At 39.9% G+C, this 18,858-nt stretch overlaps 1 protein-coding gene across 1 annotated transcript; it reads right to left on the bottom strand.

The window, feature by feature from the left end:
* Nucleotides 1-3,801: 3,801 nt before the first annotated feature.
* On the bottom strand, nt 3,802-17,964 carry LOC118929738 (glutathione S-transferase omega-1). The gene is made up of 6 exons (XM_036920120.2): nt 17,740-17,964; nt 17,466-17,574; nt 12,270-12,492; nt 9,620-9,706; nt 5,978-6,084; nt 3,802-5,134 (listed from the first exon to the last, which is right to left on the bottom strand). The coding sequence occupies exons 1-6, from the start codon at nt 17,771-17,773 to the stop codon at nt 4,981-4,983; spliced, it is 714 nt and encodes a 237-aa protein (XP_036776015.2). The 5' UTR covers nt 17,774-17,964; the 3' UTR covers nt 3,802-4,980.
* Between the last annotated feature and the right edge of the window lie 894 nt (nt 17,965-18,858).

Here is an 18,858-nt window from a genome sequence, read left to right as displayed (position 1 = left end):
ACATTAACACATCATTATCACCCAAAGTCCACAGTTTAGATTAGGGCTCACTCTTGATGAATTTCACATGTCACAAATTATGATTCTCTTCATTTTTTTCAACTATTTAAAACTGTAAAAACTATTCTTAGCTCTTAGACTGTACAAAAACCGGCAGTGGGCTGCATTTGGCCCACTGGCCTTAGTTTGCCATCCCAGTTCTATTTTGACAATGACTGAATTAGCAACGGCCAAACTGAGAATTCCATTTGCCAAGCAAAAGGTTGCTAGATCCACCTTTCTACTCTGTCAGAAGAGGACCTATTTCCAGTTTTTTTTCCTCATTCCCACCCTTTAAAGGAACCCAATTCTGAGAGTTGGAAAATATTGCTTATTAAAAGTGTACTTGTGTATAGGAAGTAACATTATAAAATGCAAGTCTATTTGGTGTAGTTAAGGGAGCATAAACAGAGGAATGGAAATAGTTCTTCCTCTGAAGGCAAGCAATATAATGTCAAGGTTCTCACTTGGCACTATATTCAAACCCTGGCTTTGGCACTTACACATGCTATCTAACCTCCTGGATCTTCATATTTCTTAGTCGTATAATGAGAATACTAATAGTACCTACTTGATGGGTTTTGAGTACTGAATGAAATAGTGCAGGCTACCCTCAGTATGATAAAAACTCAGTGTACTTCAAAACAGTGACAAGTACTAGTGAATAGGGACACATTTTTATAGCATAATGCATTCCAATTTTGTATCCATAAAGATGAAATACACTGCAATTCAGCTTTGCCAAGCATATTATAATTAAAATTCAACTCAGAATACTTAGTTCACCATTTATCAGTTTAATGCCAACTGAATGGATTGAATGCTGCAGGCTACCTTTCAGTAATGTGACTTTTCATCTTACCACTGAACACTATGGTTTCCCTGGAAAGATTTTAATTATGACCTTTAAGCTTATCCCCACTTCCTTTCTAAGATCCATTAGATATCTCTTTGAAATCCTCTTTGCAAATCTGCCTATGTTATTATATTATGTTTACACCTCTATTATATTGACTCACTCAAGCAAGAAACAAATGGTAATAAGGCCATATTAAACCTACTCCGAATAGGTTTCCAGTTACCTGAAATATAATAGGATGTTTTGAAAATGTAGGGAGCTTCACTCATGGGTGATAATAACTTAAGCCTTCTAAAAGAAGAATGCCAACACAGAAATAATTTCTCTCCTCTGTTTACACGAGTCTCTGTTTTGAGAAGAGGAGAGGAAGTGGAGTTTGCATTTTGCAGCTTTCAAGTTTTTTGTCTTATCAATCCCTGATAGTGGCACAAACCGGAGGACATTCCCCTTAATATTTCAGAAGCCTAATTTACATGAAAGATTATGTTACTGGATGTTCAAATATTGTTCACCAAGTTCAGAGTGAGATAAATGAGCAAAAAGGCTCTATTTTCAAGTGGGCCTAGATTCCAAAAGTGAGGATAATAGGGAATCCTATGTTCTAATGTCTTTGGGTCATTTTTGTTTTATTGAGATATAAAATTGATGAACAGCTCTCTATGAGTTTAAGATACTCTGCATAATGACTTGACATACATATATTGTAAAATGATTAGCACAATAAAATTAACATCCATCTCCTCATACAGTCACAAAAATTTTTTTTCCTCATTTGAACTTTTATGATCTACTCTCTTAGCAACTTTTAAATGTACAACAGTGTTTTTTTTTATCAAGGTATCATTGATAAACACTCTTATGAAGATTTCACAAAAACAATGTGATTATTACATTCACCCTTATTATCGAGTCGCCCCACATACCCCATTGTAGTCACTGTCCATCAGTGTAGTGAAATGCCAGAGTCCCTATTTGTCTTCTCTGAGCTACACTGTCTTCCCTGTGAACCCCCACACACCATGTGCACCAATCATGATACCCCACAATCCCCTTCTCCCTCTCCCACCCCTCCCCTTTGGTAACCACCACTCAAGACTCACATCTTGGAGTCTGTGAGTCTGCTGCTATTTTGTTCCTTCAGTTTTGCTTTGTTGTTATACTCCACAAATGAGGGAAATCATTTGGTATTTGTCTTTCTCTGCCTGACTTATTTCACTGAGCATAATACCCTCTAGCTCCATCGATGTTGTTGCAAATGGTAGGATTTCTTTCTTTCTTATGGCTGAATAGTATTCCATTGTGTATATGTACCACCTCTTTTTTATCCATTCATCTACTGATGGACACTTAGGTTGCTTCCATATCTTGGCTATTGTAAATAATGCTGAGATAAACATAGGGGTGCATATGTCTTTTTGAATCTGAGAACTTGTTTTCTTTGGGTAGATTCCTAGGAGTGGGATTCCCAGGTCAAATGGTATTTCTATTTTTAGTTTTTTGAGGAACCTCCATATTGCTTTCCACAATGGTTGAACTAGTTTACATTCCCACCAGTAGTGTAGGAGGGTTCCCCTTTCTCCACATCCTCACCAGCATTTGTTGTTCCTAGTCTTTTCTATGTTGGCCATTCTAATTGGTATGAGGTGATATCTCATTGTGGTTTTAATTTGCATTTCCCTGATAATTAGCAATGTGGAGCATCCTCTCATGTGCCTGTTGGTCATCTGAACTTCCCCTCTGGAGAAGTGTCTGTTCATATCCTCCACCCATTTGTTAATTGGGTTATTTGCTTTTTGGGTGTTGAGGCATGTGAGTTCTTTATATATTTTGGATGTAAACCCCTTGTTGGATGTCATTTACAAATATATTTTCCCATGCTGTCAGTTGCCTCTTTGTTCTGCTGATGGTGTCCTTTGCTGTACAGAAGCTTTTTAGCTTGATGTAGTCCCATTTGTTCATTTTTTATTTTGTTTCCCTTGCCCAAGGAGATGTGTTCAGGAGAAAGTTGCTCCTGTTTATATCTAAGAGAATTTTGCTGATGTTTTCTTCTAAGAGTTTTATAGTTTCATGACTTACATTCAGGTCTTTGATCCATTTTGAGTTTACTTTGTGCATGGGGTTAGACAATAATCCAGTTTCATTCTCTTGCATGTAGCTGTCCAGTTTTGCCAACACCACTTGTTGAAGAGGCTGTCATTTCCCCATTGTAAATCCATGGTTCCTTTATCTTATATTAATTGACCATATATATTTGGATTAATGTCTGGAGTCTCTATTCTGTTCCACTGGTCTATGGGTCTATTCTTGTGCCAGTACCAAATTGTCTTGATTACTGTGGCTTTGTAGTAGAACTTGAAGTTGGGGAGCATAGTCACCCCCAACCCCCACTTTATTCTTCCTTCTCAGGATTGCTTTGGCTATTCAGGGTCTTTTATGGTTCCATATGAATTTTAGAACTATTTGCTCTAGTTCATTGAAGAATGCTGTGGGTATTTTGATAGGCATTGCCTGAATCTGTAGATTGCTTTAGGCAGGATGGCCATTCTGACAATAATATAACAGTGTTAATTATGTCATTTTGTTTTACATTAATTACATCCTCACTGTTTTTTTATCTTATAACTGGAAGTTTATCCAATCCCCCACCTGCACCACATACACACACACACACACACACACACACACACACACACACACACACACACACACACACACACACACAAATCTTGTATTAAACAAGATTACCAAAGTTATCATAGGAGGAACTTCATCTTCCAATCAGGGAAAGCAGAGCCAAAGATTTTCTTTTTAAGTAGTTGATCGTACTCTCCTATCCCTACTTCTCTTTACAGCTTTCAAGGATCAAAGACAAAAAAAGTAAACATTTTGATATGATAACAGTTGAATAAGCAAAGACAGATTTTCCAAGACCCTAAAATCAACCAAAGTCAAACATTTATAAAAATCAAACAAAGCACACTAAGTTTGGAAAAGGAACATCACTTCCTATTAAACCCCAGCAGGAGGTGTTTGTGAAGTCAACCTTGTCTCAAAGGCCTCTCAGGGCGCGGCCCCCAGATCACGTGCATCACCATGGGGCAGGGGCCTCACTTCAAGTGTGGACTTACCGACATACTGAATCAGAAATCCAGCAGTGAACTTTAGGTGATTGTTATGCACTCTTACATTTAAAATAAGCACAGGAACCAGACTGGACTGGGGCAGGTCTACATTCCCCCATTATGGGAAGAGCAGTGTGGTGGGTGTATCTGCAGATCGTTCTGCCAACATCTTAAGACCTCACTTAACCCCAGACCTTAGTTGAATCTTCTGTACAACGAGGTGATGCTCTCCAACCTCTCCACCTTTTCTCATGGAGGTAATGTGATGATAAAAATTAGTGAGAAGCCCAATGGGCTGTGGAAGTGTAAGGAATATGGCATTAGTATTTCTGAATTACTCATCCAGCCTAACTGAATTGCCAGATTTGGTCTTCACAGTATTTAACTACACGTATTGGACGTCTGCTTTGCACCCAGGATGGAATTTGGTAGGAAGGATTTGAAGGGGATAGAGATTGGAGACTGGGAGACCACGTAGACCAAGGCCAGAACCCGATCACCTGGCTTTGAGGAGATGTGGTCTCAGTGGTGATAGTGGGAATAAGAAAGGTAGTGAAAGCTGATAGAAAGGAAGGAATGAGGAATTGGAAGTTTCTCAACTGAGAAGACAAACTTGAAAGGGCATCTCATTGAAAATGACAACAGGGTATCCAAGTGGGAATGACCTAGGGGCAGTTAGAAATCTGCATTGCAGTCCAGTTCTCACTAGAGATGATGATGTAGAGGTTTTCATCACAGATGCGATAGATCCCTCTGAGTCACCTGAACACCCTGAGATGAAATTCTGCAAACATATCTGCAGGAAGGCCTTGAGGACATCCCACAGTTAAGCCATAATGTGTCAAGTCAGAGGCGGCAATCCAATGAGACTTAGAGCACTTGGTAAAATTAAAGCATGTTATTACTTGTATTAGTGAAGGAAAAATTGGACATAATCTTCACTGCTGACTCCTGCCCCCATCAGAGCCCATAGTCACAGGCCTGGGGGCTGTTCTGCAAGTAGAGATCTAAGAAACCTTGCAAGGCCTTTCCATCAGTGAGGAGGGCCGATACTGTGGGATCTTCCTTCATGGCTGCCATCCAGAGCTTAAGTTTTGGAGTGTGGTCTACACACCTGTGGGAGGAAGACAGAATGAAGAAGGGAGTGAGGTTGACTAGGAAGGCACTGCAGTCTCCTGTGTCACCATTCTCATGCTACAGTTTCATTTTGTCTTCCTCTAACCTTTTAAAATACTTCTTTAAAAATACTTCTTTAAAATGCACATAATCATAGAATTTTAGATTTAGATTATTGTATAGTTCTTATGGAAGAGAAATCTAAGACTGGAGTGAGATGACTTGCTCAGGTAGCATGAGAACCTGTCTGACAGACTGATAACTTTTTAGAGTGAGAACATGAAACACAATCAAGAATGTTATATATTGATTAGTCTACAGCCAGAATGTGAATAAAAGTAACACTGAAGAGCTATAAGCTTTGTTAAGTGGGAATAAGCCAAGGTAGCTGCCAAACTTCAAAACATGGAGTTTGGAAAATATGTGGGAATCATGCTGGTAAAGGGGAAGTATCATTGGTCATACAATCCTGCGTGACATCCTTATGAAAACGTACATCCGTGTGGGATTTTTAACCGGGAAGGAAGTAGTAAATTCCTTTTAAAACATTTTACTACATGTCACAGAGCAACCTGTCCACCCCAGGGATGGGGAAGAGTGGTGAATATAGGTGTGGTCTGGAGAGGCCAAGACTCCCCTCCTTTGTTCCCATTCATACCAGCTGTATGAAATATCTTAATTTTTGTTCAGAAAAAAGGTCAACTTAAGTATATGATGATAACCTTTTCATTTGCTGATTAAAAATTCTCATGAAGTTAAAAAAAGAAGAAAGAGACAAAGGTTAATATAAACTATTCCAATTATCATCCTAAATTATGCACAAAATATTCAAATGTCTTACTCATTTAACTCCAGAGCCTCCAACCATTCAAACCAGGGCCAGATGAGATAATCAGTCATAGAAAGAGAACTGCCACCAAAGAAAGTTGTCTTCTTATTGGTCAGAACCTGAACATTAAATAGAATAAAAGTGCTTTTTATTTGTGCATCTAGTAAGACTCTTCATCAGAAATGGTGAAGGCAAGTTAAGTAGAGCAAGTGAGAACTGCAGCTTTTTACCTTGATATATTCAAACTGGCTTTCTGTCTGTTTGATCAGTTTAAGCTTTAGAATCCTTTGGTTTGGGATGAAACAAAACTGTCAACAGAATAAACTAGGAAGTTGAGAAGAACAAGCCACAGAATGCAAGACCTTTGTAATACATACAGCCAACAAAGGACTGGTATTCAGAAGAAAGAACAAACCCCTAGGCAATAAGAAAAAAGGCAAACAACCCATCAGAAAATTCATCAAGACTTGAACCACAAGAGAGGATGTCCAAATGGCCAATAACCATATGAAATGATGCTCAACTCTATTAGTCATCAGGGAAATGAAAATTAGAACCAAAATGTAATACCACTACACACCCATCAGAATGGCTAACATATAAGACAAAGTAAGGGTGTGGAACCACTACTGATTGGAGTGCACATTGGTACAACCATGTTTTAACAGTATCTACTAAAGCTGAGAGCACACAAACTCTATAACCTATAATTCTACTCGTTGGAAATGTGAACATATATTATCAAAGGAAAGGTATAAAATATTCATTACAGAACTGTTTTCAATAGCCCCAAAGTGGAAATGTTTACCATCCATCAGGAGTAAAATGGGTAAATAAATTGTGCTACAGTCATATTAAAACACTATACAAAGAACAGGAATGAACTACACACAACATAGATGAATCTTACAAACCTAGAATCATATGAAAAAAGACCCAAAAGAATTTATATTATATGATTCCTTTTGTATGAAATACAAAAACAGCCAAAACTGAAATTTTGTTTCTTGACATGGGTACTGGTTCCATGGCTGTTCACTTTGTAAAAATTCATCAAGCTGTACTCAGGCTTTGGGTACTTTTTTGCATATAATATTTCAATAAAAATTTTACTTAGAATATATACTAGAAATAACTGGATTAACCATTAAACAAATGTCAAAATTATTTGAAAATGAAGCACAAATAGTATGTTTCTGAAATTTAAGAAGGTGAATCGGTATTATAGTTTTGCCAAAGTGGGGGAACTGTGAATATCATCTGGCTAATGAACACCAAAACAACTTACACTTTATAAAACTTCATAGATTTCTCAGGGCCTTTATAAAGTTCTGCCTTGTAGATTGATAGCTTGTATCTATCCGAGTATTTGTCTTTTGTTTACTACCAAACTAATCCTCTAAAGAGAATGGACTACATCTTAAACTGTCTACCTCCCATACTGCCCAGAGAATGCCTTGTGATTTTTAGGCACTCAGAATTGTACACTGAATCAGTACTGCCTGGGTCTGTCCTTAAACTGTACTGCCTGGTAATTATAATATGCATAAGTAAAATTAAGGATGGTAGTTTCAGTCAGAAAGAAATACCCTCTTAGCAGCATAAAACAAGACAGGGTACTACTCACTTTAAAGCATGAGTTCTTAACCTGGAGCCTGAACTTAGATGGGAAAAAAAATTACATGCTCCCCTGCCTCCCACAACTAACCTCAAATTTAGCAAGTATTTCCATTTTGAAATAGGCTATAAAGCTCAGTAGAGCTAATCTTACATATTTTAATTTAAGCATTTTAAAACATTATTCTGGGAAGGGGTTCATAGACTACCAGGTTGCCAAATGAGTCTATGAGGAAGTCTTAACCTTCAAAGAAGCAATATCCCACCTGCATTCTCTGACCATAATGTAATTATATTAGAAAACAGCAAAAAAGTAGTTTAGGAAACTTAAACATACAAAGAAATATTTACTAAGCAATGAGAAAATCACAATGCAAACTGCCAAAAAAAATTAGAACTTAAGAATGAATATACTGCCTATATTAAAATATCTGTATTAAAACTTACAGGATACAACTAACATGTTATTTAGAAGTAAATGTGTATGGTCATAAATGCATTTAAAAAATCAAGAAAGACTGAAAACAAATGCATTAAATACTCAACTGAGCTACTTAGCAAAAGAGCAATAGTAAATCCAAAGTAATTGTTAAGAACGGAAATAAAGATAAAAGTGGAAAGTAATGAGTTGTAAAATAAACACTAGGGGATTAAGAACACCATATGCTAATTTTAAAAAATAATAAAATACATGTCTAGCAATGCTGATCAAGAAACTACAGAAAAAACAAACATCCATGGAAACAAATACAGGTATATAAGTAATTGTATGTAGAGATTTTTAAAAATTAGGAAACATGAGCATCTTCATGCCAATATGTGTGAAAACCTAGATGAAATGTATAATTTTCAAGAAAAATGTAAATCATCGAACTTATTCAAGAAGAAATATTAAATCCAAAAAATCAATTACCATTGAAGAAATCCCAACTATTCATGAAAAACCTACCCTCATAAAAGACACCAGACTCAAATGTTACAAAAACAGCCAAACCCTATCAAATGGTTTCAGAGACTAAAAATACAAGAAAAATAACAACTAATTTTATAAGGTTAGACTATACTTGATATAAAGACCAAACAAAGACACTATAAGAACAAAATAATAGCCCAATCTCATTTATGAACAAATATGCAAAAATCCTTTAAATATTAATTCTAGAGCATATATGAAAATCCACTGAAATCCCAGTAATGCTAGGATTCAGCATCAGAAGAACCTGTCAAGAACACCATATTCATCACAGTAAAGGGAAAATACTTCGTTGAACATTTCAAAAGATGTAACAGATGCAGATAAAACAGTTGATAAAGTCCAATACTCATTCATGACTTTTAAAAAAACTAGCAAACTAGAAATAGAACTTTCTTAGTGCAAAAATTTCTGAATTTATAGCAATCTTCATACTTAATGATAAAATGTTAGCATGCATTCCCATACAAGATAGGAACTGTTTCTTCCCTCAGTAAAACCTAAGGCTAAGTGTGAATGGAATGTCTGAAGGCCAAGAACACAACTAGATCTAAAGGCCCAAATGGTGTTCTCCCCCAAAGGAGGCAAAAACACATCTGGGCTTCCCCAAGTGTCTGTATGATTCATGGCAAACTCTTTGCAGTGGGAAATGATTATTATATAATACTAAGTGGAAAAAAGAACACTGAATAGTATCTCTGCTCTGATTACAGTTTATCTTTTTTTTACTATTTGGACAAGGACTGGAAACAACCACGGAAAAATGAGAACAGGTGACAAATTGTAGAAATGCTGATGAAATTTTCTTTTTTCCTCATTACTTTAATGTCAATGCAACAAAAAGTTTTAAGAAAAAGCCCATGACAAAATATTTTTAGGTGTTTTGGTTTATATCTTAAACACAACAGCAGTCTGTTATGACAATTTGTTATAAACAAAAACTCCTTATTTAGTATTATTGCCATCAGGTGATTTGGAAAATGGGAATATTGAAAAGCAGAAGGAAGAAGAGGGTGGATACAGTGTATCCTTCACTTTGGTAAAAAGCAGAAGTGATTGTTTACCTCCTCTAGCTTGTTGAACTCTTCTTTCAGGCCAGAGCAGTCTTTTTCATTTCTCCTTCCAACAAAGCTTATTACCAAAGATGGTATCTAGACAGAAAATAACTTCTTAGTTTATCAATGTGAAGCTAACTATACCAGCCCCTCAACATAAAAGTACAATAGGACCCTTATAGTCTCAGTGTTAAGGTGTTCTAGAAATTTCAAAAGTGTACCAATTCCTGGGTTCACAGAGGTCATGCAATGATTTCAGAGACAGTTTTGTGGTCTAGGATGCTATATTGGTTAAGATTTTGTAAGTTGCAAATAATAGAATGCACTTTGGTGAGTATGAGCCAAAAATGTCTTAGGAGGATGCTAAGTGGCTTATAGAATTGTTGAGTGACTGAAAAAATAGGCTTGGAACAAAACTGGAACATTTTCAGAATCATGCTCAGAACTGACCTGAGGGGAAGCACCCATAGCTACCAGTGAGTGAAGCACTAGATGCTACAGCTTGTGGCGTGGCCAGAGGTTGGACTCTGAAGTAACTGATGCCACTAGCTTCGAAGCCATTTCTACTCTGAATTTAATCTTGCAGTCCAACTGCTCTTGAAAACCAGTTCTGCCACCAGCCATGCATACCAGCAGAACCCAGTGCCCCACACCAAGTCTGGCGCCCCGCATCGCTCATTTCTGACCTGAACTCTACCAGGTGTGTACCTGCCAGGGAGAGCCTAGGACTCAGACATTGGCTCCAGCTGCAAAGGGAGTTGGGGAAGAGAATCTTTCTGATTTCTATCCTGAGGAGCACATGAGAAGACTGTCCAAAAGGGACTTACTACCTCAAGACTTAACAGATGTAGAGTCAGATGCTTTAATGCTTCTGGTGGACGTGTTTGCGTATTTTAATACTTCAGTCTTTGGTATCATCCCATTGCAAGAAACAAGTCCACTCATCCCAGTTTAAGTAAACAAGCACTTGTAAAAATACCAGAGAATGTCCTGAAGTCCCATCAATGTCAGCACAGCCTCTTCTCGTTGGAACTGAAGGTTTGCAGGCAGCCCTTCTGTCCACATTTCCATCTGGGCCCGCCTGGTCTCTCATCTCTTCCTCTTAAATGTCTGCTCCATACTATTTTCCATTGATCAATTCCCTTTGCAAGGCTCATGTGACTTCGGTTTGTCAGTCTCCAATGGTATATATATATATATATATATATATATATATATATACACACACACATACACACACACACACACATATATACATATATGTGTGTGTGTGTGTGTGTGTGTATACACAGCTCCAAAACTTCAACATCCTTACTGTCTTAGTCTCTGTGTCTCAGTTACAAGTTCATAGATGAGAAGATCCTAAGACTGGGGGTATGGGTGGGAGCGTTTCTGGTTTGCTGAGCTGGCCAGGAGGATAGTGTCATATGGTACCTAAAGCCACCTTTTTCCCTGACTGTGAGCAGGGAAGTAATGTAGCCATCTCCAGCATTTATCTCATTTTCTATATAGACAATACAGTGAATCTCTTGTTACTATTTTTTTTAATGCTCCAATAGCTGTCCTGTAAATCCCATATTCCCTGTCCATCATCTTAGAAGCCACCTCTACTGTTCTTTCACTCATTCTGCTAAGCCACACAACTCCCTCTTCCTTCCTTGCTAGCTTCCTTTTGCATTGTCTCCTTAAACAAAATGTTCTCCCTATGAGTCTCATCTTCAAGGTATTTCTTTAAACATTATTTAAATGCTGGCATATATCCTGACAGAGGATTGCTACAGAGATATAACCTGATGTTGCTATTCTTATGATCTGCTATTAGTCATTGATTTATTAATACTAATTGTTTAAGTAATCTACAACATCAAGGCTAATTAAGATGCCAACAGTTCCTCCACAGGAATGCCATCCACTCAGTCAGCTGAGAGCTGCTGCCAACACACAGTAGATGTTCACTGCTAGACACTGTAGCCGAAACAACCAGAGCTAACTGAGCACTTCCCATGTGCCAGACTTTGCTCTAGGTGTTTTATATTAATGGGTTTTTATCTATGAGGAGATAATAGTTACTATACTCATTTTATAAATGATGAGCTGACGCACAGAGGTAAAGTAATAAGTAACTTTCTCAGAGTCACACAACTGGAAGAGCTGGTCACAAACCTAGGCAGTGAGCCAGCTGTGATGACAACACAGCCCTCACCCTCAAGCAGCTCACAGCCCTGGCACAACACCCAGGCAGTCACCGAGGAGAAGTTGGCACATGTGGGAATACAAGGCTGGGCACCAGTCCTGCTCAACAGGCTCCTGGAAGGCAGCAGTGTCTGAGCAGATACGGGAACACAGACTTGGGGATAACCAGGCACAGTGAGAAGGCGAAGAGTCTTCCAGGAAGAGTTGAGAAGAAGGTGGTGAGTTTGGGAAAACTGAAAATATTCAGTATGGCTGGAATGTGAATTGCCAGAAGAGTGAAGAGGATGAACTTTGGAAAGGTTAACAGGAACCAGGTCAAGAAGGGGCTTGAAGGACATACCAGAGCTGACAAGACCAGAATCCTGTTTTGTTCTCCTTTCCCAAATCACTGAATCATAAAAGCACTGATTGAGCTTTAAAAAACAGAAGTTTTTCAAATAGGGACTGAAATTTCTTATACACACACCTTAGAAAATAATTCAAAGGCCATCTTTTGGCAGGCTTTCTCATAGGGGTCATCTGGCAACAGCTTCTTCCCTGGATATGCTCCATCCAGGTACTCACAAGTGATGGTAGATTCGTAGATCAGATGCCCCTGACTATTTTCCAGAACTGGTACCAAACCAGAGGGATTCTTCTTAAAGAACCATTCAGGCTTATCTTTCAGGTTGATGTTGATGACTTCATGCCTAAAAGACACACAGAAGAAATGAGAGTAAAACATTTTTTTGGGCAGCTGAATAAATCCTCACTGACTCTACTATCTGCTTAGCTGATCAGACCCCAGATTCTGGAGTCAACTCATTCTCAAGTCAAAGGGTTTCAGCAGACCTGTCAACTAGACCTCCAAATCACATTCTGACTATTCACTTCTCAGCTTTACCCTGTCACCTGGGACTCTAGTCCCCCACTGGTCCCTCCTTCCACTGTGACTTCCCTGCAGTCCATTCTCCATACACAAAGTAAATTGGATCAGGCCACCCTCTTGCCACAACTCCATGATTGCTCCTCATTGCAATAAGGATCAACTTTAAAACCTTTCCATGACCTTTGATCTGGCTCCTGCTTACCTGTCACACCTATTTCCTATGACTACATCTAGTCATTATGATCTGGCCACCCTAGCCTTTTTTTTTATATTCCTTGAACTTACCAACATGTTCCCACTTTGGCATGTTTGTGCTTGTTCCTCTGCCTTCTCTGCCTGTCTTCCCAGGTCAAATGCCACATCCTCAGAGAGCCCGCCCCCTCCCCCAACCACCTGCTCTGGAGCTGCTGAGAACCTCTATTACATGATCATCTTGTTTTACTCACTTCATTGAACTGGTGATATGTATCTGAAGTTACTTTGCTTATTTACGTGCTCATTATGTCATCTCCCTAGAATGTAAACTCCATTTGGTGTGTTTTGTTCATATTCATAAACATATAAATGAACAAAATTTTAAATAGGTTTAAATGCCATTAAGAAAATAAAAATAGTTTCAGATAGGTATTCAATAAATATTTGTTGAATGAATGAATAAATAAGTGGAAATACTTCAAGATTATCCATAAAATACTCCATTTTGGGCTAAGAGGTTTCTAAACTGTAAATTACATGAGGCAACTACTTGCATTTTGTCCACTACCCACTACGTAAGAATCAACATGATAAAATTCCTTTTGTTAGTTTGAATACAAAGTTCCTCATTTTACAAGAATATTAAGGAACCCAAAAATTCATCTATAACATAAACTTTCAGATTAAATCTCCACACTTTGGTATTTTTTTGAAATGTTACATAGGTGAATCACATTAAGTAAACCCAAAAGGAAAAAAACCAGATGACATCCAAGCTGTATTCATTATGTAATTAGATCTGATTTGTATCTTGCCTGGTAGCTTGTAGGGGAAATAAGAGAAAGTTTCATACACTTAAAGCCAGGTCCATATAATTGTCAAAGCTGGATAATTGTTCAATAGAACAGATTAGTTACTTAGAAATAATATACACCAACATCTTTTGCTTCCTCTTTCCCTATCCACTTCAGTAGCTAGAACAGCATTAGTTTGAGGATTTAAATATGTAATCCCTCATGGAAACAAAGGAGTACCCAGATTGAACACCTGTGTGTGTGTGTGTGTGTGTGTGTGTGTGTGTGTATTAAAAGGTTCATGTGCTGACAGAATACTGGACACCCAGATAGGAGACTTTGCAAGAAAAATGAGGCCCCAGGCCAAGGAATTGTCAACATTTCTGAAATACTATACTATGAAAAACAAAAGGTAAGACACATGAAAATATGCTCCACATCGCTAATCATCAGAGAAATGCAAATTAAAACCACAATGAGATATCACCTCACACTAGTAAGGATCGCTACCATTCAAAAGACAAACAACAACAAATGTTGGCGAGGTTGTGGAGAAAGGTGAACCCTCCTACACTGCTGCTGGGAATGTAAATTAGTTCAATCATTGTGGAAAGCAGTATGGAGATTCCTCAAAATGCTCAAAATAGAAATACCAATTGACTCAGGAATTCCACTTCTAGGAATTTACCCTAAGAATGCAGCAGCCCAGTTTGAAAAACACAGATGCACCCCTATGTTTATTGCAGCACTATTTACAATGGCCAAGAAATGGAAGCAACCTAAGTGTCCATCAGTAGATGAATGGATAAAGAAGATGTGGTACATATACACAATGAAATATTATTCAGCCATAAGTAGAAAACAAATCCTACCATTTGCAACAACATGGATGGAGCTAGAGGGTATTATGCTCAGCGAAATAAGCCAGGTGGAGAGAGACAAGTACCAAATGATTTCACTCATATGTGGAGTGTAAGAACAAAGAAAAACTGAAGGAACAAAACAGCAGCAGAATCACAGAACCCAAGAATGGACTAACAATTACCAAAGGGAAAGGGACTGAGGAGGATGGGTGGAAAGGGAGGGATAAGGGCGGGGAAAAAGAAAGGGGGCATTACGATTAGCATGTGTAATGTGGGGGTGGGGGGCACGGGGAGGGCTGTGCAACACAGAGAAGATGAGTAGGGATTCTCCAGCATCTTACTACACTGAAGGTTTGTTGGGGGGACTTGGTGAAGGGGGGAGCCTAGTAAACATAATGTTCTTCAAAAACAAAAAACAAAACAAAACAAAACAAAAAAAGGTAGATCCTGGTCTTTTGTGATAAAGAAGGGTCTCAGAACACACATGAATTTGGTGACCTGGCATTGTGAGCCAAGAAGTCAACACATCTGCCACAAGTTGGGAGATGCACCTTTTAGAGAAAACTATGTTTTGTTCAGTTATAGCATGTGGTAAAAATCTAGCACCTCTCTGATGAAAGTCTCCTCAGACTCAAAACTGATCCATGAATGTGGTAGACCTCTGTTGTTTGCAACCTCAGCTGTTAGCACTCTTTATCTCCCATACACTATATTATGGTAAAATCATTTCGATTTTCCTTTGGAAAACTGTCCCAGTAAATAAGTTAGGATTGTTTCAACCTAGAGTTCCAGAGGGGCACAGAACACATGACTTTGTGCCCCTGAATCCAGCTATGTCTTGCTCCTGGACTTTTCAAATACATGAGCACAAGAAGTCTTTTCAGTCCAACTTCAATTAAATTTCTTACTTGCAATAAAAGAATTCTAATTTTCTTACAATACTTTTTGAATGTGTCTCCTCACACAAAGGCAACAAAGGCAAAATTAAACAAGTGGGACTACATTCTTTGTACTGCAAAGAAAACCAGCAAGACAAAAAGGCAACCAACTGAATGGGAAAAGATATTTGCAAATGATATATCCAGTAAGTGGTTAATATCCAAAATATATAAAGAACTCATACAACTCAACACCAAAAAAATAAACAATACCACTTAAAAATGTATGGAATACCTGAATACACATTTTTACAAAGAAGACATACAGATGGCAAACAGACATGAGAAAAGATGCTCAACATCACTAGTCATCAGGGAAATGTAAATCAAAGCCACAGAGAGGTATCACCTCACACTTGTCAGAATAGCTAATACTAAAAAAAACAAGAAATGAGTTTTGGCAAGGATGGGGGAAAAGGGAACTCTAATGCACTGTTGGCAGAAATGCAAATTGGTGCTACCACTATAGGAAACAGTATGGAGTTTCCTCAAAAAACTAAAAATAGAAAAATGACCATACAATGCAGCAACTCTACTTCCGGGTAGTTTTTTTTCATTTTTCCAGTACATGTATTGAAAAAGATCTACACATGAGTGAACCTGCATGGTTCAAACCCTTATTATTCAAGGTCAACTGTATACATTTTTTAAATTCAAATATAGTTGATACTTGGGTATTTATCTGAAGAAAATGAAAACACAATTAGAAAAGATATACGTATGCACCTCTATGTTTATTGTTGTATTATTTACAATACCTAAGAAACGGAAGCAGTCTAAGTGCCCATCAATAGATGACTGGATAAATAAGATACTGGAATGTTACTCAGCCATAAAAAGAATGAAATCTTGCCATTGTGACAACATAGATGGACCTAGAGGCACTATGCTAAGTCAGAAAAAGACAAATACTGTATGATTGCACTTATATATGGAATCTAAAAAAATAAAATAAACATTCATAAATACAGAGAATAAACTGGTGGTTGCCAGGGGGAAGTGGTGGGGATGGACAAAATAGGTGAACAGGCTTAAGAGCTACAAATCTTACATCACAGGGATATAAAGTACAGCATAGGGAATATAATCAATAGTGTTGTAATGACTTTGTATGATGACAAAATGGTAATCACATCACGGTGAACATTTCCTAATGTATATAAATATCAAATCACTATGTTGTACACCTGAAACTAGTAGTGTATGTTAACTCTACTTGAACCAAAAACTAATTTTAAAAATATAATAAAGTTTTGATATCAGGAGAAAAAAAAAGAACAGGGGCTATATTTTAAGCATCCACACCACAGGTATCCATCCAATGTCTGTTTAACAGATTTCAAAGGTCTTTGGACAGGAGGCAGTGCCAATGTATCTTTGGGGGAAGGGAAAAGCCAAGTGACTGTTATGTATTTATGTATTTCCAGTGGATGATCATGCTAGTTTCCATGAGGCTTCACAAAAGAGTGAATTTTGGGGCACATACACTTGGGCATGACCAACAACCCAACTTACAGGAGTATGCACAGTGCAGTTAACTCAGCACTCTGCCAAGAGGGTCAAGGTCTGGACTCTGCTGTCATCAATTACCAACTATTCAGAAATGGACTATGTACTCAGAAACAGCAAACAGTCGACTATTTGACTATGTACTCAGAAACAGCAAACAGTATCAGATGAGCTGGACTTGAGCGGACAGTGGGGTAAAAGTGAAAGGGCAGAGGACCGGGAATGGAATAACCAGGCATTGACTTTACTGGAGCCCCAGTTTTTCAAATCCATATACTGGTTAGGTTAGGTTAGTCTAGGTTGGGTGTCCTAGCCTGGTGGAGTCTGTAACATTCCCCTCACCCCACCCTCCCACCTCATTGGTGTCCCCCGCCAAGGCTGAGAATAGTTTGCAGTGAAGGATGTTGAGGAGCTTTATCCGAGATTCCCACCCCTGTCTCCGGCAGCAGGTGGTTCCCCGGGGGCTCGGGGAACCGCCCTCGTCTCGGACCTCACCTGATCCCCTTGGCCTTCAGCACCAGGAGTGTCCTCTTGGCGAATGGGCAAAACCTCATGCCGTAGAGACGGATGAGGCCCTCGGGAACCGGCCCCGGGGGCGCGCTTCCTGCCGGGGAGAAGGGCAGGTGGTTACGGCCTAGAGAGCTGCTGGGACCCCCAGCCCCCCGCCGCCCCCGGGCCGCGGGGAAGTCCCGCTCGCTGCAGCCCCGGCCGGTTCCCGGCGTTGCGGGGTCGCCAAGACCCCCAGCCTGTTGAGGCGGGAAGGCCTCACCCTTCGCCAGGCTCCAGGCTGATCCTCTGGACATCTCCGCGCAGCGCTAGCCAAGCTCGCCCCGGGCTTTGCAGGCTATTCAGGAAGTAGGTCGCCCTTCCCTCCCTCTGCTTCCCTCCCTCCCTTTCTCCCGAGAGCGGGCCGGGGGCGCCGCCGGCCCCGCCCAGACCGCGTGCTCCCGGCCCCCGGCACCTGGGGCACTTAAAGCGACCGCGCGCGCAGCGCCGGCGGCCGCGCCCAGGCTCATCTCCGCCTTCTGCTGCAGCCCTGGAGGAATCCCGAGGGAAATCGCGGCTGGACGCCCAGCCCATGCGCTCCGACCCAGGGCCGGCCTCCCGGGTTTTGTGGGGATGACATCTTAAAACACCGCAGCTGGCGGTTGTGCCGAAGGGTATCGTGCTGGCCGAGAGACGCGCCCATGTCGAGATGCATAAATGAAGCTCAAAACTCTCAGAGCCATTCCCCGCCCCGAACGATGGTAGTCTCCATTAACCCAACATGCAGGACCACGTCTGAACCTGACCCTGACCTCCCACACCCCGCCGCGGGAACCCGGAGGCGCACCCCGGCTGCGTTCAACGCGGCACGGACCTGGTCGCAGATCCCGCTGCGCTCCCAAGCCTTCCCGACTTCAGGACCTGTGCTTAGGGCCCAGCTCTAATTCAAGGTTGCAGTAAGGGCTCTCTAAGGTCCTGTCCACTCTTGCCAAGCCACCTTGACAGCCTTTTTCTTTTTCTGTCAGTACTGGTTCAGTACAACTGCTTGGAGGGCCACTGTTCCACTATCACCCATAGGACATATCCTTTCATTTTAACCTAAAGGAAACAGCACAAACCTGCAACTATCCTCAGATGGTGTTGCTTTCCAAATCTATTAAACACTGACTTTTTAAACTTTAGTAGGGATACAGACTGCCAGGCAGATGGGCTGAGTGAATTTAGTCCTGTAGGTCTGAAAAAGGTCTGGCCAGGGAGTCAGCTCAAACAGACTCTTAATTTAGCGGTTAGGAAAGCAGGGGCTCCAGGGCCTACGATGCAGATACAGGATGTTTGGCTTGTCTGCCGAGATTTGAAAACTGGTAACTCCCATTGCAGGAAGGCCAGTGGAGGCGGGGTGGGG

Source organism: Manis pentadactyla, chromosome 8 (assembly GCF_030020395.1).
Source record: "Manis pentadactyla isolate mManPen7 chromosome 8, mManPen7.hap1, whole genome shotgun sequence".
In the NCBI taxonomy this organism is placed as follows: domain Eukaryota; kingdom Metazoa; phylum Chordata; class Mammalia; order Pholidota; family Manidae; genus Manis; species Manis pentadactyla.
Note: the sequence above shows the minus strand (reverse complement) of the source record. Positions and strands in the feature narration are given on the sequence as shown.